At 41.1% G+C, this 24,606-nt stretch overlaps 1 protein-coding gene across 3 annotated transcripts in view; it reads right to left on the reverse strand.

Annotated features, from left to right (window-relative positions):
• Positions 1 to 529: 529 nt before the first annotated feature.
• Positions 530 to 24,606, reverse strand: part of uacaa (uveal autoantigen with coiled-coil domains and ankyrin repeats a) — a 145,268-nt gene continuing 121,191 nt past the window's right edge. For 2 of the 3 annotated variants that reach the window (XM_068018200.1, XM_068018202.1), the window contains exons 12-19: positions 23,976 to 24,008; positions 22,134 to 22,232; positions 19,561 to 19,609; positions 17,159 to 17,211; positions 11,589 to 14,303; positions 8,353 to 8,502; positions 4,371 to 4,436; positions 530 to 3,247 (exon numbers count right to left, since the gene is read on the reverse strand). In XM_068018200.1, the coding sequence (XP_067874301.1) occupies positions 3,176 to 3,247; positions 4,371 to 4,436; positions 8,353 to 8,502; positions 11,589 to 14,303; positions 17,159 to 17,211; positions 19,561 to 19,609; positions 22,134 to 22,232; positions 23,976 to 24,008 (3,237 nt within the window). In that variant the 3' untranslated portion in view covers positions 530 to 3,175. The remainder of the gene's footprint in view (positions 3,248 to 4,370; positions 4,437 to 8,352; positions 8,503 to 11,588; positions 14,304 to 17,158; positions 17,212 to 19,560; positions 19,610 to 22,133; positions 22,233 to 23,975; positions 24,009 to 24,606) is intronic. The other variant, XM_068018201.1, reaches the window with a different exon arrangement.

Here is a 24,606-nt window from a genome sequence, read left to right on the forward strand (position 1 = left end):
TGCTGGAAAACTCTCCAACTCCCACTGTCCAACAAAAGCAGCTCCAAGATAGCAAGTGCCATGGGACATTGAAATACCGAAACATCAGTTCTCCTGCGTTCAGAGCAGTGGCCAGGGGACACAGTATAACAAGAGGCGTCAACCACAGGTGAAGACAGCCAAGAAGGAGGGAGGGGCAAACAGACAAACAAATGGACACGTTTACCCACATAACCATCAGGTACCCCAGAACTGGGATGATTGGGCGGCACAGTGGCGCAGTGGCTAGCACTGCAGCCTCACAGCTCCAGGGACCCGGGTTCGATTCTGGGCACTGCCTGTGTGGAGTTTGCAAGTTCTCCCTGTGTCTGCGTGGGTTTTCTCCGGGTGCTCCGGTTTCCTCCCACAAGCCAAAAGACTTGCAGGTTGGTAGGTAAATTGGCCATTATAAATTGTCACTAGTGTAGGTAGGTGGTAGGGAAATATAGGGACAGATGGGGATGTTTGGTAGGAATGTAGGATTAGTATAAATGGGTGGTTGATGGTCGGCACAGACTCGGTGGGCTGAAGGGCCTGTTTCAGTGCTGTATCGCTAATCTAATTACAGAGGATCAGTGCAAGAGATGAGACTGCCTTTGGTCTAGGAACACTGTCAAAGCTAAGTATCATCAAAAGTGAGAAGAAAGCAGATGCATTTTAAATAACACACACACTTGTTTTATCCATTTAATATTTGGACTTAGTCTCATGTTTGTCCAGATTTTTAGGTGGCCATAGATCGATTGCACACCTAAGCAACAGAGGTCCTTATCTATGACTAAGCACAACGGTCACCAGCCTCAAGACTGTAAATCTCTGAAAGCACCATTTATTTTTTTTAATTAGTATTTCTTTTCCATTACAACCCCTCCACCAGGAGTTTGCAGCACAGCTTTCACTGATTATAACAGTAGCTTGTATCAGGACTGGGGCACGGTCAGAGAGAGAGTACACTATAATGAGGCTCAAAGAAAAAATTCAACTATCATAAACAGCTATAGGTCTATAATTAGATAAATGATATTCATTCACATAACGGTTGCTCCAGTCACAGTATAAATTGATAACCATTTGGTATGGATGAAAAATAAAATGTATACTGTCAAAATTATACAGAAGCTGTCTATGATTCATATCATTCAGTAACAAAAAAAACAGCATAGGCCAGTCCAGCTGAGAAATACCACTGTAACTCAGTTCTATAAAGGATATACTGGAAAAATAGTTCTTTCAACTGCATTAAAAATTAATAAAGTACAGCAGGAATCTGATGCAAACCTAAAAACTACATTAGTTTGTTGCAAATAGAAAGTACTTTGGTTAACTTAGTTAAATTAGAACTGAGACTTGGCCAGCCAAGTAAAACTATCAAGAAAACTCTACACTGCAGTTGGCTTCAATCTGGAATTACAAGTAGCCACTGAAATTCCACCATATGAGCATTGCTGTAAGAACGCTTAATGCATTTATTTTGAAACTGCTTTGTCAGGCTATTTTAATGGTGGCATTAACCCTTTAATTTTAAATGGGTTACTCCTCTCTGTTAACATAGGAGGAATTTCATACAATTTGGTTTTTGTATGGATGCACTAATGGTTGTACAGCATAATTTCAAGGCTTTTAAAAAAAATTGCTGGTATGCATACAACCAGATTTGTGTGCGTCAAGTCCAGATTGTTGGAATCTTTTCTTGTATAAATAATCTTTTCCATTCTCTGCTTCCAAGCTATTGTACTAAAGACAGGGTCCCTGGAATTCAGCGGGAAAGTAATATTCTAATTCTCCAGCAATTAAATTAATTTTTGGGTACATCATTTGAAAAAGAACCCATTCCATTTTATTTCCAAAGATAGCAATGGCCTTAATGCAACAATCACAAGCTTGGACACAAACGCCTGGTATTTGCATAGCAGCAACTGTGAACCATGGTCCCTCCTTCCTTGCCCCTTTGCAGCAAGGGACAGACACACACTGGGGCCACTGCAGAACTGCCACACTGTCAGGAGGCAGATCAGACAGAGGGGAAAAAAAGAGAAATGAATCAGATCATAAAGAGGCGGGGGAGGCGGGAAATCAGAGCTCAGGTTTTGATTTTAAAAAATAATAAAAACTGCAAATGCTGGGAATCCAAAAAAAAAAGCAGAAAAATCTGGAGATGTACAGCCTGCTTACCAGTTGACAAGAGAAGTTAACTTTCAGGTATTCTATCCTTCATCACGCATTCTGACCAAGGATACACGCCTCGAAAATTAACCTGTTTTTTTTTTCCCCCTTTTATAGTCTCGGCATATATGTGGAGTTGATGTTTCCTTTGCTCAAAAAAGTTTTGGCATCACAGGATACAGGAGTGGGGAAATTAGATGGCTTTTTTGAAAAGCAAATTAAAAATTTCCAGACAGCCAATTCACAAAAAGTCAAGGCAGCAACTATATCTTTCCATACTCTGACCCTAGATGTCAAGGGTCACTGTGCACTGCGGCACACCAAAATGCCTCAGTAAGTCACCACCCAAACACAAAGCGTATTCTTGTAGTGTCTCTGCTGTAACAGTTTTGGACTGGAAGTAAAAAATAAACATGTATATTCTTAAATTTGTAGCAGATGTGGAAATCTTCTTGTGGATTCAAAACTCTTTGGAACCCACCTTTTGTCTTTTTCATTTAAAAAAGCATTCTTCCATTGATTGTTGGATTTTGCAACAACTTTTCATTCTCAAGTTCTATAAATGTCACAACATAATAAAATCCTAGTCCAATAACAATGAATCACAGACACAACACCTTAAGTTGGGAGTGACGAGCATATCTTTGCAGTTACAAATTTCAAGTTTGGGGCGAGACCTACATGATTGACAGTGGATGTATGCATTCCAACAGGTGGCATCAGCTGGAAACTGTCAGTCTGCGGAATTTATTTTGTGATGTTCCAATAAGCTAAGCTGCTTCTTACATTCTCATGTTTAAATGAAAACCTGGAATTGCTAATAGGTAGGTAGATGGGAACTGGAAATGGCTTTACTTTTTTTTATATAAAAAGGCGAAAAACACAGACAAAGAATTTAGGCCACAGGAATAAATGCTACAGCAAAGCTTTGAGTAGTCTGGTTACAGTTTTTTTTAAACACAGCAATAGTAAATATTTGGCCTCCTGAACTCTGCTAGCAAACAAACTCTTGCCGCATCCGAATAATCTGCAACAAAGCAGCTTGTACATCTTCATCCATGTGACCCTGAGAACAAAATGGAGAAAATAAGTTATAATTTTTTCTCTCTTGTTATTTTCTTAAGGCGGGAAATGGAGAAAAGACACAGGTAAGTGGGAGAGCACATTCATATACAGCATAGAAAGAGCCATTCTGCCCATCGTGCCTGTACCATCTATCCAATTAGTCTGACACCCCCCCCTGCCCTTTTCCCATTGCCCTGTCAACTTTTTTTTCCCTTTAAGTATTTATCTAATTCCCTTTTGAAAGTTACAACTGAATCAGCTTCCACCGCCCTTTCAGGTAGTGCATTCCAGATCAGAACTTGCTGTGTTCAATACTCTTCATCTCCCCTCTGGTTCTTTGGCCAATTACTTGAAATCTGTGCACTCTGGTTACTGATTCTCCAGCCAGTGGAAACTGTTTCTCCTTATTTACCTTATCAAAACCCTTCATAACTTTGAACACCTTTATTAAACCTCCTCTGCTCCAAAATGAACAATTCCAACTTCTCTAGTCCCACCACATTACTGAAGACCCTTCATCCCTGCTACCATAGTAAATCACCTCTGCAACCTCTCCAAAGCCTTGACATCCTTCCTGAAGTGTGGTACCGAGAATTGGACAATACTTCAGCTGAGACCCAACTCATTAGCATAACTTCCTTGCTTTATCGAGCATGTGCTGAGGCACAGGATAAAGCACAGACAAGTGACATAAGCCTTAGTGATGGTCATCACCTTGCAGAAAGAAGTCTGAATGTCATATACATCTCAATTGACACACTTTGCGTGCATCAGCATCTCGCCCAAGAGCTCAACTGCACATTTACAGAAAACCACACCTCTCGGATCAGAGAAAACCAAATATGACCAATCATGTGAGCATCTAGTAAACTTTTCCGTCATTAAAAATTAAAGGGACGAGGGTTCTATAAACACTGCTTATTGAATGGATTAACAACTGGCAACTACATTTATCAACCTTGCTGAAAAACGTAACTGAATCATTTCGTAACAGGTTGTGAATTTTTTCATAAAATTGGAAGTGCTCCAGAAAGAACAAAATAACTGATCTAATTCTGTTTAGTCGGGATTATTGGTGATTCCGCTCGAGCGATTTCTCTTGCAGCAGGGGTTATTCAACCTACCTGGGCAGCATTCAGCAGGTGTGTTCGATAGATTGCAATGACCTCTCTGTGTTGCCTGTCAGCATCCTACAGAGAAGGGGAAAGACGGCGGTGAAAACTCGGCAAAACTTCAAAAAGCATCAAAGTTGATCATATGGTCCTGACTTCAGTGCAATACATGAAAATCTCCTCACTTCTTAAAGAAAGTGGCCCAATAGCTATTACCGTAAAATAAAAGCAAAATACTGTGGATGCTGGAAATCTGCAATAAAAACAAGAAATGCTGGAACCACTCAGCAGGTCTGGCAGCATCTGTGAAAAGAGAAGCAGAGTTTACATTTCGGGTCAGTGACCCGAAACGTTAACTCTGCTTCTCTTTTCACAGATGCTGCCAGACCTGCTGAATGGTTCCAGCATTTCTTGTTTTTATAGCTGTTACCGTAACATTTGAAAAAAGGTCATATGATGCATGTGTCAGGGTCAGCTGTTGCTCAGTGGGTAGCACTCCTGCTTGAATCAGGAGATTATGGGTTCAAACCCCACTCAACGACTTGAGCACAAAAATCAAGGCTGATGCTCCCAGTGCAGTACCGAGGGAGTGATGCACTGTCAGAGGTGCCGTCTTTCAGGTGAGATGTTAAACCAAGGCCCTGTCTGCCCTCTCAGGTGGAGGCAAAAGATCCCATAGCACTATTTCAAAGAAGAGGAGAGCAATCCCTAGTGTCCTGACCAATATTTATCCATCAAACAACATCACAAAAAAAGATTATCTGGTCATTATCACATTGGTGTTTGTGGGAGCTTGCCACGTTTCCTACATTACACTTCAAAAAGTACTTCATTTACTATAAAACGCTTTGGGGCAATCTGTGGTCATGAAAGATGCTACATAAATACGTCTTTTTTTCATTTATGGAAACATATATGAGGAAGCACAGTTTATAGCTTGATCTGCACTCAAGTGAGAGGCTGTAATCTAAAAGTGAGGGGACAAATAAGTCAAATGACAAGCATCATCCAACAGAGAATTATCGACACGAATTCTGCAGCCAGCACAAGGGATGTCAGTGATGTTCAGATCCAGAGAATGAGTAAATGAACAGAAAAGCCTGGAATATTATTTCGTCATGTGCGTACAGCACAGATAGAGGTTCTTGAGGCTGCGCAGCTGGGCATAACCAATCTGAAGGCATCTGAGCTACGTTGAGGTGGAAGCGCCTGGGATTGTTTACTCTGGAAGCAACGTGGAAACAGTCGGCCATTCAGCCCCTCAATACTGCCCCACCATTCAATGAGACCATGGCTGGCATGTACCTCAACCCTATTTAGCCACATTTGCTCCTTACCCCTTGTTACCCTTACCAGGCAAAAACCTATCAAACTCCATCTGGAAAGCTCCAATTCACCCCAACACCCACAGCCTTTTAGTTGCCACTACCCTTTGCGTGAAAATCTGCTTCCTGATTTCACTCCTAACTGGCCTAGTTCAAACTTTAAAATTATGAGATTTGAGAGGAGAAAGACAAAGCTATATACATAAAGACTTGCATTTCTACAGCACCATTCATAAGCTCAGCATGTCCCAAAGTAGTTTATAGACAAAGTACAGTCACTGCTGTAATGCAGGAAACAGCAGCCAATTTGCACACAAGATCCCACAAACAGCCATGTGATATAAAAAAATTATTTGGTCATTAAGTGATGCTGTTTGAGGAATAAAGTAGTCCATGACTCTTGGTCTTCATCGAACAGTGGCCATGGAACCTTTTACACCCACTCAAATGGGCAAACGGGGCTTTGGTTTTAAACTTTCATCTGAAAGCCTGCATTTCGAACAGTGCGGCACTCCCTCAGTACTGCACTGATGAGATATTTGAAAGGTGTTTTATTTTCGAGGCCAGAGTCATCTGCATTCCTGTACTGTCCCACACTACTAAAGGTGGTGCAACAGGACCCACTCAACCCCCAGTTGCTTGAGATCTTTTGCAAAGCTGTTTGTTTGGCCATTCACAAGCCCAGTGGCGTCCCCAATGAGCATCCACAATAAATCTCCATCCGTTAATTAACCTGCAGCAGCATACCACGAGGTCTTAGAGCAGGTTAGCTATTCCTGCAGCGCGTGACAAAGGAAGCTTGGCTCCGACCTCTGGTGCATGAAAGATTCTGTGATCCTGGGGGAGGGCAAACACTTTACGTTTTACCAGCAACACATTCTGAACAGGTACAGAAAATACATTAAAGGAACTTGATATTCCTCTGCTGCAAAGTAAGTAGAATACCAGAAAAAGATTAATTGCTTTTTAACTCGAAGCTCTGAAAATGTGCCAGTACTGCTCAATTCATTGAATATTTGAAATGCAACACCTTAGGAGGCAGGCTAATTAAACTTTAATGATTTTAGTTGCATCCCTACTACTTAAACAACGTAATGGAGGCGAATTGCTGTTGTAAATTAAAACTGCAGTCAGCATACAGAGTAAGCAATTTAACTCAACTTTTTAGATTATTTGACTCTCAATTAAAAGGTGACAGATCTCTCAAACAGATGAGTTTGAAATCAAGAGCAGTACAACCATCTGTGTAGCAAAAAAAGCATCGTATGTGTGAGGTGTGAGGTACGAGTCCTGGACATCCTCGGGACACGATTCCAACAGTTAATCCAGCCCCAATGTAGCTTTCCAGCACCTGATTTGTGTGAGGTCTGCAGGTGCCTGCGTCACTACAGGTGCGTGTTCTGCCCTACCCAGCCAGAAAATCCATGACACGGAAGGTCTCCAGTGATCTATGAATGCCTAGTTTATAGATTTGCTCAAACTAACCGCAAAAGGTAAGGGTGTGTAGGTTAAGCTATTTTAAATTAACTTGGTCCTCGATGGTGGGTCTATTTAGAAAAATAGCAGCTACATTTTCTACAAGCCATTAAACTCCATATTAGTTACTAGGAGAAGGACTGCCATTGCTACAGCAATCCAAAATAATCCCACCTCCTGCTCTAGGTCAGCTGTGGCTTAGTGGGTAGCACTCCCACCTGAGTCAGAAGATTATGGGTTCAAGCCCCACTTCAGGGACTTGATCAGAAAGTCCAGGCCGACACTCCCTTTGCAGTACTGAGGGATTGCTGCATTGTCAGAAGTGCCATCCTTCAGATCGAAGGCCCTGTCTGCTCACTCAGGTGGACTTTATAGATTCCATGGCAATATTTCAAAGAGCAGGAGAGTTCTCTCTGGTATCCTGATAAATATTCACCACCCTTTCCACCTCGCCCAACCAACACCACTAAAATAAAACACTATTATTTGGATATCCCTCTAAAAACATCTTGCCCCGTGCCACGTTTCCTGCGTTCCAACAGTGACTACTTCAAAAAGTACTTCATTGTCTGTAAAATGCTTTGGGATGCCCTGAGATTGTGACAGGTGCTTTAAAAATGCAAGGTATATGCTAATTAAAAATAAATCATGGTGTAAGGAGGAAGGATCTGTGTGTTTGTACCAGGCCACGGTCGATGCCACTCAGAACAATCCTAATCCTTCCTCCATTTCTCTCTTGCCTGCAGAGAATTAATCTTTGAGCCGGAGATGGATCCTGGACAGCATCACTCTCCAACAGTGCACACCACTCCAACAAACTGCAAGACTCTCCTCCAAGACAATATCATCACTTTCAAAGAATTGATGAATATCTTTTAATTATCAAGCTAGAAAGTATTGAGGGAAGCTGAATTAATCTGCCACTGAATGATGCACTCAAACATTGAGCAAAGCAACTCATCCACGCCAGTACCTCTGGCAATATCGGAGCAAATTGTAAGCACCAACATTTAAACATAAAACAAAAATATTTCCAACCTTACTTTTCAAAACAAAATTGTTGACAGTGCAATGATGCTAAAATTTCCTCGTTAGGATGTGCTGGGTCTCTATTTAATACGCAAAGTTCTGTCTGGATGCTCTGTACATCTGAGAAGATGCGAGCACATACGAACAAAATCTGGTCAACTTACAGCCAGCTGTTGCTGTAGGTCTTTGATTTGGATTTGGAGGGCCTCCATCTGCTGACTTGGTCTCTTCGGGTTATTGGCGGAGTATGAAAGCTGTGACAGGCCATTCAAAGCCTGTTTTAGCCTCTCCACATCATTTAACAGCTCAGTTATCTATGAGGAGGAGAAAAAAAAAAGTAAGAGTTTTGTCAATGCACACACCAAGGACTCGTATCATAAGGCAGAATGGAAGGGGAGGTCTAAGTTTCATTAAAGCCTCTGAACAATTCACTGGTGTTGAATGACACATAGGCGGCACAGTGGCACAGTGGTTAGCACCGCAGCCTCACAGCTCCAGGGATCCGGGTTCAATTCTGGGTACTGCCTGTGCGGAGTTTGCAAGTTCTCCCTGTGTCTGCATGGGTTTTCGCCGGGTGCTCCAGTTTCCTCCCACCTCCAAAGACTTGCAGGTTGATAGGTAAATTAGCCATTGTAAATTGCCCCTAGTGTAAGTAGGTGGTAGGAGAATGGTGGGGATGTGGTAGAGAATATGGGGTTAATGTAGGATTAGTATAAATGGGTGGTTGTTGGTCGGCACAGACTCGGTGGGCCAAAGGGCCTGTTTCAGTGCTGTATCTCAAAAAAAAAATAGCACCTTTCACAACATCAGGACATCCCAAAGGGTTTCATAATCAATTTGAAGTGTCACTGTTGCAATGTAGGAAACGCAGCATCCAATTTGCGCACAGCAAGCTCCCACAAATAATACTGTGCCAATGACCACTTAACTCTTTTTTTTTTTTTAAAAGTGATCTTGGTTGAGCAATAAATATTGGCCAGGACATTGAGGGAGAATTCCCCTGCTCTTTTTTGAATAGTATTGTGGGATATGATACATCCACCTAAGGCTGCAGACAGGGCTTTCATTTAATCATTCTTCCAAAAGAAAGCACTCCCTCAGTACTGGCACTGGGAGAGTCAGCCGAGGTTATGTGTTCAAGTCTCTGGAGTGGGACTTGGAGGAGAAACAGGGAATAAATTGCAAACAAGATCCAGCTTAACAATCTTTCCCAGCAAGTACTAAAATTATAAACACATGCAAAGTAACGCTGAGTCCACGAGAAACCTGAGGCAAAATGCCTTGTATACCTATTCTCAAATTAATTGCTGACCATTTCATTCAACAAACTGTTCTTGCTCTTTCTTCACTTTATCCCCCACTTAGCGACTTAAAAAACAGATACACATTGTTCCATTAGATAAAAGGGAATCTTGGGCATCTCAACATCTTCCTTGGTTTAGCAATATTAGCACAGGTGCAACAAACAGACCCGTTAAGAAACACAAACACTCACTGGGCACATCAGAGTCAATATGGGAGCCTGAAACACTTTCCCCTCACAAGGCAATCAGCATCCTAATATATGCGAAGAATCAATTTTCTTGCTGTACTCCAAAGCAGAATATGCGGACCCCAATTACTCCCAATTTTCAGTAACTTTATTACAATAATGTTATCACACTGTCTGGATCGAAAACAGGGAAGCTGTCAGCTCAGGAAAAACAAAGATGCATTGAATTTACTGCACAGAAATGGGTCTATGTTGGTATTTATGCTCATGAGCTTCCTCCCAGTCTATTACTTCATCTCATCCCATCAATATAACCTTCTATTCCTTTCTTCATGCATTTGTCGAGCTTCCCCTTAATGCATTTATACTATTTGTCTCAACCATGTAGTAATGAGATCCACATTCTCAACACTGCGTAAAGAAGTTTCTCCTGAATTCCTTATTGGACTTATTAGTGATTATCTTGTATTTGTGGCCCCTCGTTTTGGACTCCACAAGCGCGAACATATTGTTTAAATAACTCTGTTGACTGTAGTCATTTAGTAGTATAGAACTTGAGCATTGCTGATAATAGAGACATGTTGTCAAAGTTTTTCATCTTGCGCTCATCAGGGCAATCGTAAGAATAACCAATGTAAGGGAAAACATCAAACTTATACCGCAGGAGAAGAAAGTGCTGATTGGTTGGCAAGTGAACTCTGATTGGTACAGGTGTTGCCATGGAGAATGCACCAGTTTACAGTGACTGACAGTTAATTGCCAAGCTTTGTTTGAAATTTAAACCAGGCAGCTTGACTGATTGGTCAAGACATTGCCCTGAGGAATGAACCAGCGAATGGCTGTCACTTATTTTGTTCAGCTGAAACAGGCACAATGTTTGTAAACATTCTCTGTCTGCAAAGAACAGGGCCCTGTGTATTAATATATGTAGCTTCCAGTACAAGCAAATGCGCCACACTGCAAGCCCTACTGACAATCTTAAATTGGTTGTCAGCGTAATTCTTAGCACACTGTGGATTATTTAGCAAATGTTGTCCAATCGCGGAATCCCATCTAATGTTGGACACTGTTTTGAGTTTTGCAAGTACAGACTGGTTGGGCACGGCCTGTACTTTGCACGTTGCGAACAAAAGGGGCATGTTTGATACGATCCGCCAGTCTTTGGGACGTACGGCCTATTTTCCTAGCATCTCACTGGCATTGAAATTCATATGTCACATTGCTCATTTGTGTGATAGACGGGATGTCTTTTTGGCTTTACGGCAGCAGTCTGTTAGTGGCGAACACCACACGTGTTGCTACTGCATAGTAGCAGCATGAAACAGCTAGCTTCACCTGTTGCTCAGAGTTTTGGGATACATTACCCTTCTGTGGTAATTTAAGGTGGTCAGTAGAGCTCAAGGTGTGGCACATTTGCACGTACTGGAAGCTACATATATTAATACACAGGGCTCTGTTCTTTGCAGACAGAAAGAATATGTACAAACATTGCGCCTGTTCCCGCTGAACAAAATAAGTGACAGCCATTCGCTGGTTCATTCCAGGGCAATGCCTTGACCAGAGTCAAGCTGCCTGGTTTAAATTTCAAACAAAGCTTGGCAGTTATCTGTCAGTCACTGTAAACTGGTGCATTCTCCGTGGCAACGCCTCTACCAGAGTTCACTTGCCAACCAATCAGCACTCTCTTCTCACGCAGTATAAGTTTGTTGTTTTCCCTTACATTGGTTATTCTCACGATCGTTCTGATGAGCGCAAGATAAAAAACTGTGACAACATTTCTATTTCCAGCAATACTCGGTTGACTGTCTAGGATGAAACACACACCACCACCCCACCCCACCCCACCCACCACCACCAGCCCCTGCAGTGCCCCAATGTTAATGCAAGCCATCATTCTTTTTATGCTACCTTGTTATCTTTAGCCTCAATTTGTTTAGCAGATTCCTGAATACTTTTTTGCAGATCACCGATCGTTGCCATCGAATCATCATATTTATTTTTAAGCTCCTTAATTTCTTGTTCAAAGCTGAAGGTTCTCGACTGAAAGGTCTCCTTTTCATCTTTTGCTGATAGCTCTTTTTCTTTGGCACGTAATACTTCTGCACACATTTGCTCCTGCTTCTCTTTCGACTCGGCCAAGTCTTTGTTTAATGAATTTATCTGAGCCTCTAATAAGCTCTTCACCATTTCATGCTCTGATAAGTCAATCGCTTCGCTAGCTTTCAGTTCTGTAATCATGCTACTCATTGCTTCAGTATCCACTCGCAGCTTTGTAATCTCTACAACTTTCCCTTTTATTTCCTCCTTTTGCTCATTCAGCTGGTTCTTCAGCCTAACAATATCCATGTCCAACTTCTCTTTCAATTGAGTATGCTGCAGAAGCGATATAGAACTCTTCTTCTGATTGTCTAATTGGAGCTGTAAGTTTTCTACTTTCTGTTGCTCCTGAGCACAAGAATTCTTCACTTTCTCCTTTTCCTCCTGCAGCTCCAAAAGACTGTTGTTCAGTGATTTTTTTATTGTCTCAACCTCTTCAACAGGAACATACTGCAACTGTATCTTCTCTTTCAATGTCTGTATGTCTGACTGTAGCCTGGCATTTTCCTCCTGTGATCTTTCACACTGCAGTTCAATATCTGCACACTTCCTCATCACTTCTTCCACATGCTCATCCTTTTCGCCCATACCATTAACATACTTGCTTTCCATTTCTTCATATATAGCTTTGGAAATATAATGTTTTTCCAAGTTTTCTTCCAAACGCCCAACTTTTTCCTTCAGCTCTTCAGTCTCTTCCTTGTACCTCTTGGCTTCCTCCTGGACCATAGAACATTGCTGCGTCATCTCTGACAACTGGTTCTTCAGTTCTTTCACAGTGACATTAAATTTATTTTGCTTCTTTTCGTAGTTTTCCAAAGGAACAAAGTGCAACCTGAGGGATTCTTGTAGTGTGTGAAGTTCATTCATCAGGTTTTCCTTTTCTTTATGAAGCTCAATTGCTTCTTCCTGAGCTTTCTTGTAATTTGACAGGGTCTCATCAAGTTTCTTTTGTAGTTCCTCCAGTCTGCTGTTCAGGGTAGTCTTCATTTCTTCATGCTGTTGCAGGGTTATGTATTCTTTGTGCATTTGATCTTGAAGGACAATTAGCTGTTCTTTCAACTGTCTATTTTCTTGCTCACCTCTTGTCATTTCATCCTGCGCTTCACTGCGTTGCTTTGTCACTACTGACAGTTCCAATGCAGCTTTTTCTGAAGTAGTATTCAACATCTTTTTTAATTCTTCATGTTTTTCCAGAGGCACATACTGATTCTTCATTGAGTCTTTCATGGCAGCAAGTTCTTTGAGTACATTTCCTGCCTGCTGTTGTGCCTGGCTGTACTTCTGGTTGAGTTCTTCCAACTCCCTCTTCGATTTGCCAACAATGGAATTCAGAGTTGTTATTTCCTCCTTGTGCTTTTCTGGAGACACGTACTGAGTCTGCACACAATTCAGATTTTTGCTTATTGCATTCTTCTCAACTTTCAACCTTTCTGTTTCTTTCAAAGCCTCCTTGTACCTTTGTGACACCTCATAAATGTGTGTGTTCAGGTCTTGAACAGTTTGGTTCATTGAAGACTTTATTTTATCACTCGTTTCCAAAGGTACATACTCAGTTTGAATCTTGTGTTTCAACTCTTCCAGTTCAGCTTTGACACGAACATTTTCCTGTTGAATAATTTCATTTACCTTTTGCAAGTGTTGTTGTTTTTGGGTCACATCAGTTAGCGTTCCACTCTGATTGTCAAAGGAACTCTTCAACAACTGATACTGCTCAATGTTCACACATGCATCTACCCGAGCCCTCTCTTTCTCCAGATCTTTCTGCAGCTGGACAACTTCCATCTGAGCTCTTTCATACTTATCCCTCACTGCTACCACCTGTTTCTCCTTCTCTTCCAAAGTACTGATGAATGAATTCCTCATATTCTCAAACTCCTCAGCTGGTACATACTGCAAGATCTTCTTTTTCACGTTCTTCAATTCACTTTCGATTCCAAGCACCCTTCTCTCTGCCTCTTGTTTCTTTTGCTCTGATGTAGTTAAAGCCTTCTTCAGCCCTCTCACCTCCTCCTTGTATCTATCCACTTCCTTAACCTCAACTGATTCTTGTATTGATAAAATACCAAGTTTAATTTGGTTCTGGAGCCTTTCCACATCTGCCAAAGCTTCCTCGTGTTTTGATTTCACATCCTTCAGCTGATTTTTAAGTTCCTCCACCACTCGATTGCTTCCTGCAGACCCCTGTTTTGATAGATGATCTTTAAGCGCATTGACATGGGCTTGCAGGAGCTTCACTTTTCCTTCTGACTCAAACATTCGCTTTTGTACTTCACTTAATGCATCCTCCAGCTGTTTTACCTGCTCTTCTGATTCCTGCTTCACACGGTTGCACTCGTCCTGTAAGACTTCACACTGCTTATTCCTGCCTGACAACTCCAGCTGGAGACTGCCTATCTCTTTTCTCGCCAGCTCAAACCTTTTTCTCGTCATCTCCAAGTCCTTCTTCAAACTCTCATTTGCATCAGGTGTATTTTGACCCGCCAGTAACACTTCACTTGACCCAACTGCTGATTTGGAAGAATGCTGAAAGATAAAAAGGATTAAAATAAATATTACTAAACACAATAAATTAAACTTTGAGAAACAAATTTATCAATTTTAGTGTGCAATGAAGTGGTGCCATGGGTCTGAAATTCCTATTTTAACAAAATGGGAGAGAAGTTTTCCTCAGCAATAAACAGCTCACAAACAAAATAATTCCCGAGATAAAAACAGAAAGTGTTGGAAATACTCAACAGGTCTGGCAGCATCTGTGGAGAGAAAAAAAAAAAGAGTTAACGTCTCAAGTCAGATATGACTCTTCAGGTTCTGAAGAAGTCATACACAACTCAAAATGTCAACTCAATGTTTTCTCTCTCCACAGATGCTGCCAGACCTGAGTATTCCCAGCACTTTCTGTTTTTATTGCAGATTTCCAGCATCTGCAGTATTTTGCTTTGATAACAATGAGAATTTGATTTGGCGAGATCACCGATTACAAAAAACAAAACAGGACTTTTTTTTTTAAAAATGAGCATTTTACGGCCTATGTGACACTGACTTGTATTAACCTCTGAGCAGCCTCCTAATTGAAGTGTTTGCGTCTATGAACTCCTCCAGATTTACAACAATCCCCAGCCCCAAAACACACTTTCTAATCCTCAGACTCCAGTATCTTAGACACACCCTCCCCGGGCAGCCATTCTTTTAGGCACAGGGTCCCGGGCTCTGATATTACTCCCCCAAGCCCTTCACCTCTGTCATTTTCTTGGGCTGCAAGAGCCTCCCTTAAAACCCAGCTCTTTAAAGTCCAGCTCATAGCCTACCCATTTTTGGTGCTGTATACATATATGTATATAATGCAAGTTGTTGCTGAAGCTTGGCCGTGGAAACATGCAACTTATCTATAGAGGCTCAGCTCTCACCCCCACACACTGCTCACTGTTTTTGTCAACCGGCAGAATGTTAGCAGAATAAAGACAATCACACTAATCAGGAAGTTATTAATGCAAAGTAAGAAAAACTTGAAATTTTTCTTTCAGCCAAATATTTGGACATAACTAAAAGGCCAAGGGATTATTTTGTGAGGATACCCACTGTAAATGCATTTACTATGGCAAAGGAGTGAAATGACAAAGGTCGCAATTGAGGTAAGAGCAAGGAGGAAATTGAAGTCAGCAATCTTTAACCTAAATCATAATAGGCACTTCCACAATAAAGCAGGGAAGACTATTAAAGTGAACTGGTTCAAGTATTTAGATGAACTTATTTAGAAAGAAGGAATATGGAAAGGCAGGTAGTTGGAAAAGATAAGTTTGTTCTGCCCAACGTCCTAAAAAACATCCATGCTCTATGTACAGCACATGTTGGAAAGAAATATCTTTGTAACAGATTGCTATCGCCGCATGCTAAGTTTGAAGTATCAGACTACAGAAGACTGTGTTTTATTAGCATATCGTTTAGCATTTATATTAACTGGAACGTGGGATTTCTTCAGCTTTAATAAGTGAGGTTGTTAATACCTGTTATTACTGATTGGCTTTTAATATCAGCCTCAGCTCATCTTTATTTCCTTTACAGATCTTTACAAGACTAGAGAAACATCTCCAGAGTATAAATCTCACTCAGCGTGAACACCAAAGCCATCCTTGAAATGTATAAATTAACCTCACATGGCACTCCAAGTCAGCTTAAAAAGGGAGGTTACAAGCCCCAATCTATTCACTTGGAAGCGACTCAACCTATTAATTCTCTCACAGATGCTGAATTGTATTTCTTGAAAAAAGAAAATCCAACATGGATTATTTATGTACTCTGTCGAGCACAGCAAGAAACTAGATTGAAAGAGATTAACTGTTCTGTAAACCCATCATGCAGAATGGTCTTCTGTTCCCTAAACTCTGCACCACAACTCTGAACAAACCATCCCTAAAAGATAAGGAATTCAACAGAAATCTATTTCAAACAGCAAGACTATTGCTTCACCAGTCCAGTCCAGAACACAGAGCTGAAACCTTGATCGATTGCATCCTACCAATGGTTCTGCCTCAGTGTGTTGCTACCTCAGTACTGCACTGAAGTGTCAGCCTTAACACCATGCCCATGTCCTGGAATAGAGTTTGAATTCACAACCTGTTGACACTAGCTGAAGCAAACAGAATATGTTGTGCTTTTTCAAAAATTTCAGGCTAATTCCCCATGAATGTCACACGGAGGGTCCTGTAAGCAATCACAATCAGCCACTATCTGCTGCAGGATGGAAATGATGCAAGGTATGTTGCACACCTTCATCATTATTTGTTTGCTTCAAGGAGACCACTTTGATGTGTGGGAGGCTTGGAAAAGAAACCGAAAAGTTGAATGAAAATAAAATATCGGGAACTAGAATCAATTTACTTTCGTTACTTCAATGTGCTATTAAATGAGTGCTGACCACATCACTGAAAGCAGACCCTGTTTAGAGGAACTAGGAAACCTGCTCATGTTTTAATTTGCATAACCTCAGTGATCAACTACTCTAATGTTCCCTTCTCCTGGCTCCCCCTTCACCAACGCCAGTTCATCCTGTATTCTACAGCTTAAATCCCTTCCACACAACCATTATTCATGTCCACACATAAACTGCTAAAATCACCCTGGGGTCAATGACCATCTCTCTACTGATATTCAACAGGCTCATACAAGCAAACTCAGTAAATCTTTCAAGGCTGCTCTCACCAGATCAGCAACACTCATTCTTCATTCTCTGTTTAATTGAAAAGGTAGAAATAATGCTATATCAGAACTATTATTTTAAAAATGAAGGAAACATACGACAGTAAAGTTACATAACTGCCGCTATACTCCTTAAATCAAGTTATTTATAGACATGGGTCAGGTGGAATCGAGAAAGCATTTACCTGCAACTCTGTGCCAGGGAAGCTAGTCTGCTTAACGGTCATTTCTTCTTTCACTGAATTTTTTTTTTTAAAAAGAGGAAATGAAACATAAAACAAATATTTAATGCAAAGATACAGTGTCCATGAAGCCATTTTCTTCCTGAATTTGATCTCCTTCCAAACATTCAGTTCATTACATGGACTGCTCACTTTAAATTATGTAATATAACAAAGTGTGCCCAAGATTAAACAATCTTGTACCATTAGGTAGCAACATTACTGGCACAGCACTTCCCTGATCTAGAAGGAATTCCAAGGATTCATAACACATTTTGTTCAAAATAAAATTGAAGCAAAACTGCTATTTGAGGTGCAAACTAATGCTGAGGGAGCGAGGATTCAGCAGTGGGTTGGAGTCTGCCTCTTTCCTTCTGGAATCTGGGTTCAAATTTAACCCCGTTTCAAGAGATGATGTTCTCTGCTGTCCGCTGGCAAAAGGACCTCATATGAATCGAGTATGGGGTAGTTTTAATACAACTCTGAATGGACATCAGGCTACAGCTCAAAACAACTTACATTTAGATCACACTTTTTACATAGTAAACAAACAGTCGATGGCACTTCTCAGGAGATAACGAGACACGATGGCGTAGTGGTAATTTCACTATAACGAGTAATCTAGAGGCCCAGGCTAATGCCCTGGGTACACAGGTTCAAATCCCACCATGGCAAGTCATAGAATTTAAATTCAAATAATTAAAAATAATAAAAATCTGGAACTGAAAGCTTGTCTCAGTAATGCTGTCATAAAACTATTGATTGTCGTAAAAACCCATCTGGTTCACTAACATCCTCTAGGGAAGGAAATCTGCCATCCTTACCTGGTCTGGCCTATGTGCGACTCCAGACTCACAGCAATGTGGTTGACTCTTAACTGCCCTCTGAAATGGCCTATCAAGCTACTCAGCTGTTAAGGGCAATTAGGGATGGGCAACAAATGCTGGCCTTGCCAGCAATGCCCACATCCCATGAAAGAGTAACAAAACAAAAAACTGACAAGCCAGAGGGCACAGATTTAAGGTGACTGGCACAGACATGATGGGCCAAGTGGCCTCTTTCTGTGTCATAAACGTTCTATGATTCTACAAGAAGCACAGAAAAGCTTTGTGTGGAAACAGATTCAATGAGCTTTCAAAGGCTATTTGGATACATATAATGGAAGAAATTGCACGGATATGGGGAAAGAGCTAGGGAGTGGGACTAACTGGATTGCTCTTCGCGAGAACCAGTGCAGACTCGATGGGCCAAATGGCTTCTTTCTGTGCTGCACTGTTCTATGCCATATCTAATTCTGTACTGATTGCCAATCTCACTTGAAGAGGCCACGGGTGAGATGCTAGCTAAGCGAAAGTGGCACATGGGTGCTGTTAGGGGTTGCACTTTTGAGATGGGAGTTCAGGCACATCACTGGGGGACAGTTAAAGGTTTCTCTGTATCAGGGAGTGCTTGATATGTGTACTTGATGCCTAAAATGGGAAAATACTAAATTACGTGGCATTAACCATCCGAGATTTCTTGACAATTGCCAAAATAAATTCTAAATTGACACCGTATCACAAACAGCGTAAATGGAAACTTTCGATGTGCTTTAAAAAGGCTTGAAAACATTAATGGCCTTTCTGGATTCGGACGGATCAAAAAGCAGCTAGCAGATAATAACGTCAAAGACCATTTGTCATTATTTCAGTCCATTCACATCACAGCACTTTTCCTGAGACAACATAAGATAATGCTGAACATATCAATAAATACAAACAATTAAAGTGCATTAAATCAGTCTCAGACAGCAACCAGGAAACTCAGAATTAATATCAGAAAGATAAGACTTGAAATTGCAAGCACAGTAAACTAAGCAATGGCAAGATTACTTGCTCTGGACAATTAGCATAAAATACACAACTTTTTTTAAGAATGTAAACAACATCTTGAAGTATTACCACTGCTCAATATTAATGCTCACAGAATTAACCATTCATAACTCAAGTACTGATAAAATATTATAAAATATAAATTAGTGCAACCAAGGGACAAAAAGGTTACACACTTGAGGTTGAGAACACTAGATACCAGGGTGAACCAGAAGTATTACAAAAATAGGAATCTTGAGATATTTGCACCATATCCCAAAATGAGATTACTGCCTTAGAAACACTCCCTTACGTACAACATTTTCACATCAACCTAGCTAAATCAAGTGAGATGTACAGATAAATTCAGATTTGTTCCTGAAGATTTGTCTATGTCACAATGTCATTCAACGTTGCATTTCTTTGCTATTATTCCAAACGCAAAAATCTTGAGCACAACAGAACGATACAAGTCCCGATTTATTGAGTTATTTAAAAAGAAAAATCTGATCACACCTTTCGCTATCTGGATGCCAGCAGTCATCTGCTCATATAAATGCCCACTCTGCAATAAACAGAAATAACACAAAGTTTCATTAATAATTACATTCAAGAGGCTACTCCAATGATTTAACAGCAGCTTGCATTTATATAGAAACTTTGCTGCAGTAAAACACTCCAAGGTGCTTCACAGGAGTATTATAAAGCAAAATTTGACACCGAGCCACATAAGGCGATATTACGGCAGATGGTCAAAAGGTAGCTTTTAAGCAGCATTTTAAAGGAGGAGAGGGGTAGAAAGGCAGAGAGGTTTAGTAAGGGAACTCCAGAGCTTAGGGCCAAAGCAGCTGTAGGCACAGCAATGGTGTAGTGATTAAAATCAAGGATATGCAAGAGGCCAGAACTGGAGGGGGGCAGCTTTCTCAGATGGTTGTGAGGCTGGAGGAGATTACAAAGACAGGGAGGGGAAAGGACATGGAGGGATTTGAAAACAAGAATGAGAATTTTAAAATCGAGGCATTACTCAGCTGGGAGCCATTGCAGGTCAACGAGCACATGGGATGATGGGTGAACGGGACTTGGTGCAAGTTAGAATATGAGCAGAGTGTTGGATGAGCTGAGGTTTACGGAAGATAGGCAGCCAGCCAAGCATGCGTTAGAATAATTTGAAATTCAGTTTGGAAGAGTTGTGTAGACTGAGCCAGAGAGCCCAAGGAGGTAACAAGTTTGATCAATTGTCTTTGCCAAGTTTCTGCACCTCATGACTGAGTGACACCTGCCAGAAATTGAGTGGGTGACTATCAGCAAGACCACCCATTAATCAGCACAAACTGGCACTAAATTGGCAAGCTCACTTAGAAAAGCTGGTGTACAAAATATAAAGGGGGAATAAAATCAACAGGTGTGAGAGAGAGTGAGAACTCTTATGCAGAATCTGGGGTAAGGACACATCACTGCGTACAGTATTCTGATTCTGGCCTGTTATACTTCCCCTGGAAGTTTAGTTTAGAGATACAGCACTGAAACAGGCCCTTCGGCCCACCGAGTCTGTGCCGACCATCAACCACCCATTTATACTAATCCTACACTAATCCCATATTCCTACCACATCCCCACCTGTCCCTATATTTCCCTACCGCCTACCTATACTAGGGGCAATTTATAATGGCCAATTTACCTACCAACCTGCAAGTCTTTTGGCTTGTGGGAGGAAACCGGAGCACCCGGAGGAAACCCACGTAGACACAGGGAGGAACTTGCAAACTCCACACAGGCAGTACCCGGAATTGAACCCGGGTCGCTGGAGCTGTGAGGCTGCGGTGCTAACCACTGCACCACTGTGCCACCCTTTTTTCTATTTTTTTTTTAAATCTGTCTACATATCTGCTCCTCTACCTCCCGCTGGCTGTTGGGTCCTGTTAGAATTTTATAGGTTTCTATGAGATTCCCCCTAACTCTTCTGAACTCCAGCGAATATAATCCTAACCGACTCAATCTCTCCTCATATGTCAGTCCCGTCATCCCAGGAATCAGTCTGGTAAACCTTGGAAATGTGAGACACAGAGAGAGAGCATGCCATGGTTGGAAAATGTTTTCAAATCTTGAGCAATGACAATCGACAATCAAATGAAAACAGACTCAAAGTTTTTTTAAAAACTCAAGCCATTTTTTGTAAGGGTGAGGGTAAAAGATTGGCAGGAACACGGAGCACAGAACAGAAAGGAAAGTGCTACAAAGCACACTCACTCAAAATCTCATGCAACAATTTCCAGCCATTAAAACTGGACTAATGAAGAACATAACTGCCAGCCATAGTCTTACAAACATGCAAATTAGTTTGACACTGTCACTGCATAATCACAGCAGATGAGAATCACAGCATCTGGACTGTGGCTTACATGGACATTAAAATAAAAAGATAGCCATTAAGTGAAAGATTCCCCTTGGTCTCTCCAACACCTGCCCAGGGAGAAAGTGACCAGCTGGTATAGTAACCAGTTTGTGTTTACATACACTGCTCTAAAATCCAATTTGAAACAGGACACATTAAAATGCATAGCAGCTGCAACAAAACTCATTTACACAGCAATCTAGAGAAACGGAGTCAAATGGAAAGAACCAATTTGCATTTATATAGCATCTTTCACATCCTTGGGACGTCCGAAAGCACTTCAAAGTCAGTGAAATACTTTTGAAGTGCAATCACTGTCGTTTTGTCGGAAACGTGGCACCAATTTGCACACAACAAACCCCCACAAACAGCAACGCGATAAATGACCAGATAATCTGGTTTAGTGATGTTGGTTGAGGACTCTTGTGCTCTTCTTTCAGATGCACCATGGGATCGTTTATGTCAACCTGAGAGAGCAGACGTCTCATCCCAAAGATGATGCAATGCGCCCTCGATACCATACTGGAGCGTCAGCCTGTTTCTGTGCTGTATACACTTTGCAAAGCAAAGCAACTGGTGACTAGGCTGAATAGGATACAGAACATAATAGCAACAATGAATGAAGAAGTGAGTTTGGATGCTTGAAGTAAAAGAATGATTGCCCCAAAATGTCAGCCTGGAGAAGTCATCCACTTACCTCATAAGTTTTAAGCTTTGCTTTCAGGCTCTCGAGTGTCTTCAAGTTGTCTTCCTGTTCTCTGTCTCTTGCCATCAATAGATTTTTCAGCTGCTGTCTCTGGAAGATTGAACACAGCACAATAACATAAATCACACACTGTTCCAAGTACCATTTGGATTTAGTCACTGAAACTCTGTTCAAACAATCACTTGGCTGCAACTTGTCCTCATAAAGAAGGCATAAAAATATGCACAAAAATATACCTTATGGGCCAGACTGTAAACTGGTCACTTACTGTAGTCACTTGGCACAGGTTAGGAACAGGAGACAATCATTCAGTTCCTCCAGTCTATTCTGCAGTTCAATCAGATCACGGTTGATTTGTATCTCAACACCTCCTACCCACCTTGGTTCTGTAACCCTTCATATCCTTGCCAAAAAAAAAAATCCATCAATCTCAGTTCTGAAATGCTTAACTGGGCCCCAGTCTCAACAGCTTTCTGGGGGGGTGGGGGGTGTCCCAGATTTCCACTACCCTTTGTGTGAAGAAATGCTTCCCGACTTCACCCGTGCGTGACCTAGATCTAATTCTAAGGGTTATGCTTCCTTGATCTAGACTCTTCCACCCCGCCACCCAATGAAACAGGGTAGAAAGAAAACTATCAACTCCTCAAATCATCCTTTGGCATCAAATCTTATTTTAAAACTAACTCTATAAAAATATCAGCAATGACATCACTTCTTATATTATCAGGCTAAAGCTCAAGAAAAGGAAAGATCAGAAGAAGCTCTCAACCCACTCAGCAATCAGCAGACTCCCAGTAAGATGACAAGAGATTCAAGGATATTAACAGCAGATTTAGGACTGACATCAAGTATTTCTTTCTACAAAGGCTGAAGAACAGCTGGAACAGGTTTCTGGGCAGACTGACTGCACCCAGGATACAAATTTATTTAAGCAACAGTCAGATACTGCAATAGGCAGATTTGGCATTCAGAAGAACTAAATCGAAAGGGCTTGAAGGGCCTTCTTCATCTCAACTTACCACGTGATCTTGTGATTAGCAATGGAGGTCGAGTAAGTTAACTCATCAAAGAAATTCAATACATTCTGTAAGAGAATGGGTCTGGAGATAAAGATAGGTACAGACTTCAGCAAATGCAGCACAATCCTTGATCTTGCTGCATGCTGAACAGTTTTGTTCACACAGTCACATCATCCCACAAAGCGCTTTGTGACATTTAAATTTGATAAAGTGCGATACAAATTCTGGTCTAAGAGGCCAAATGGCCGCCACTTGGTCCATATGCTTAACGGGCTTAAAGGTAAAGTTAAAAGAAACTTCCTGAAATTATAATTTCATCCCATTGGAGTTGGATTCGCTTGCACTTGTCAGCTAGTTTCTATCTGATACCTCGAAAGGAAACTGTGCATAATGCAACACCAAACGACACTAAATTTCCAACCTCACTCAGGAAGACAACACTGGCCAGTGTGAGAAACGAAAATGTCAAAAGTGCCACAGCACATAGTACAATTCTAAAGCTTTTCTTCATTGTTATTAAGAGGTGACAGCATGAAGATTACGAGAGAAGACAAGATAGATTCAGGCACAGTGGCAGTTATTAGACGATGCAAACTTTAGCAACCTGAAGATTGTAGGAAGCTGAAAAGTGAGAAATAGTTCCACAGCTCTCTGGTTCCGGGTAAAAACCTAATGAGTAGGAGACAGTAGCCAAGTCTTGATTTCAACAGAATGAGGATACAGGGGAACGAAGAGCATATGGAAGAGTTGATTTGCCGCTTAGGAGTTCTGCAATTCAGACGTTTCACACTGACAATTGAAAAAAAAAACTTACCTCATTCTGAAGGTCGCCCACTGACTTGCATTCCTGGATAACAGGAATAACAAATTTGATTATCAACTACATGCTTTCATCTCAGGTCCTTTACAGTAATGTTCTTTCTGGCTGTATTTCCAGTTAACTTGAGTTTTTTTTTTAACTACTAAGACACCTTGGTGAAAACACAAGGCCCACAATGCATGACATCAGCAAAGTTAAAAAGAGTTGGAAAAAATTCAAGGTAAATCAAGAGATGATGGTTAACTGATGCCGAGCTTCAAGTTTTAAAAGCCTGTAAATCATTAGAGAATGGAAAGACTGGAGGACAAAGAGGGGATCCACACTTTTGAAGTCCTGGAAAGGAATGTTTTAAAGTATGAAATGATGCAAAGAACCTCAATTTTAAAATTGAGGGTAGAGCGAAAATGTCGAGCCTGTCGGATGGTCTATATGGAGGAGATAGGAATAGTGACTATAGTACCAGTAAGATAAAGAGCAAGAAAGAGATACATTAACAGCAAGAAACATGCACACATGCCAGAAACGAAAAAAAGAATCCAGGTCACAATTGTTCACCTTTACCGTAAAAACTATTTGGTATCAGGAAAATAGAGCAAAGAAACTGGCTCTGAAATGATGTATAAAA

Source organism: Heterodontus francisci, chromosome 38 (genome assembly GCF_036365525.1).
Source record: "Heterodontus francisci isolate sHetFra1 chromosome 38, sHetFra1.hap1, whole genome shotgun sequence".
In the NCBI taxonomy this organism is placed as follows: domain Eukaryota; kingdom Metazoa; phylum Chordata; class Chondrichthyes; order Heterodontiformes; family Heterodontidae; genus Heterodontus; species Heterodontus francisci.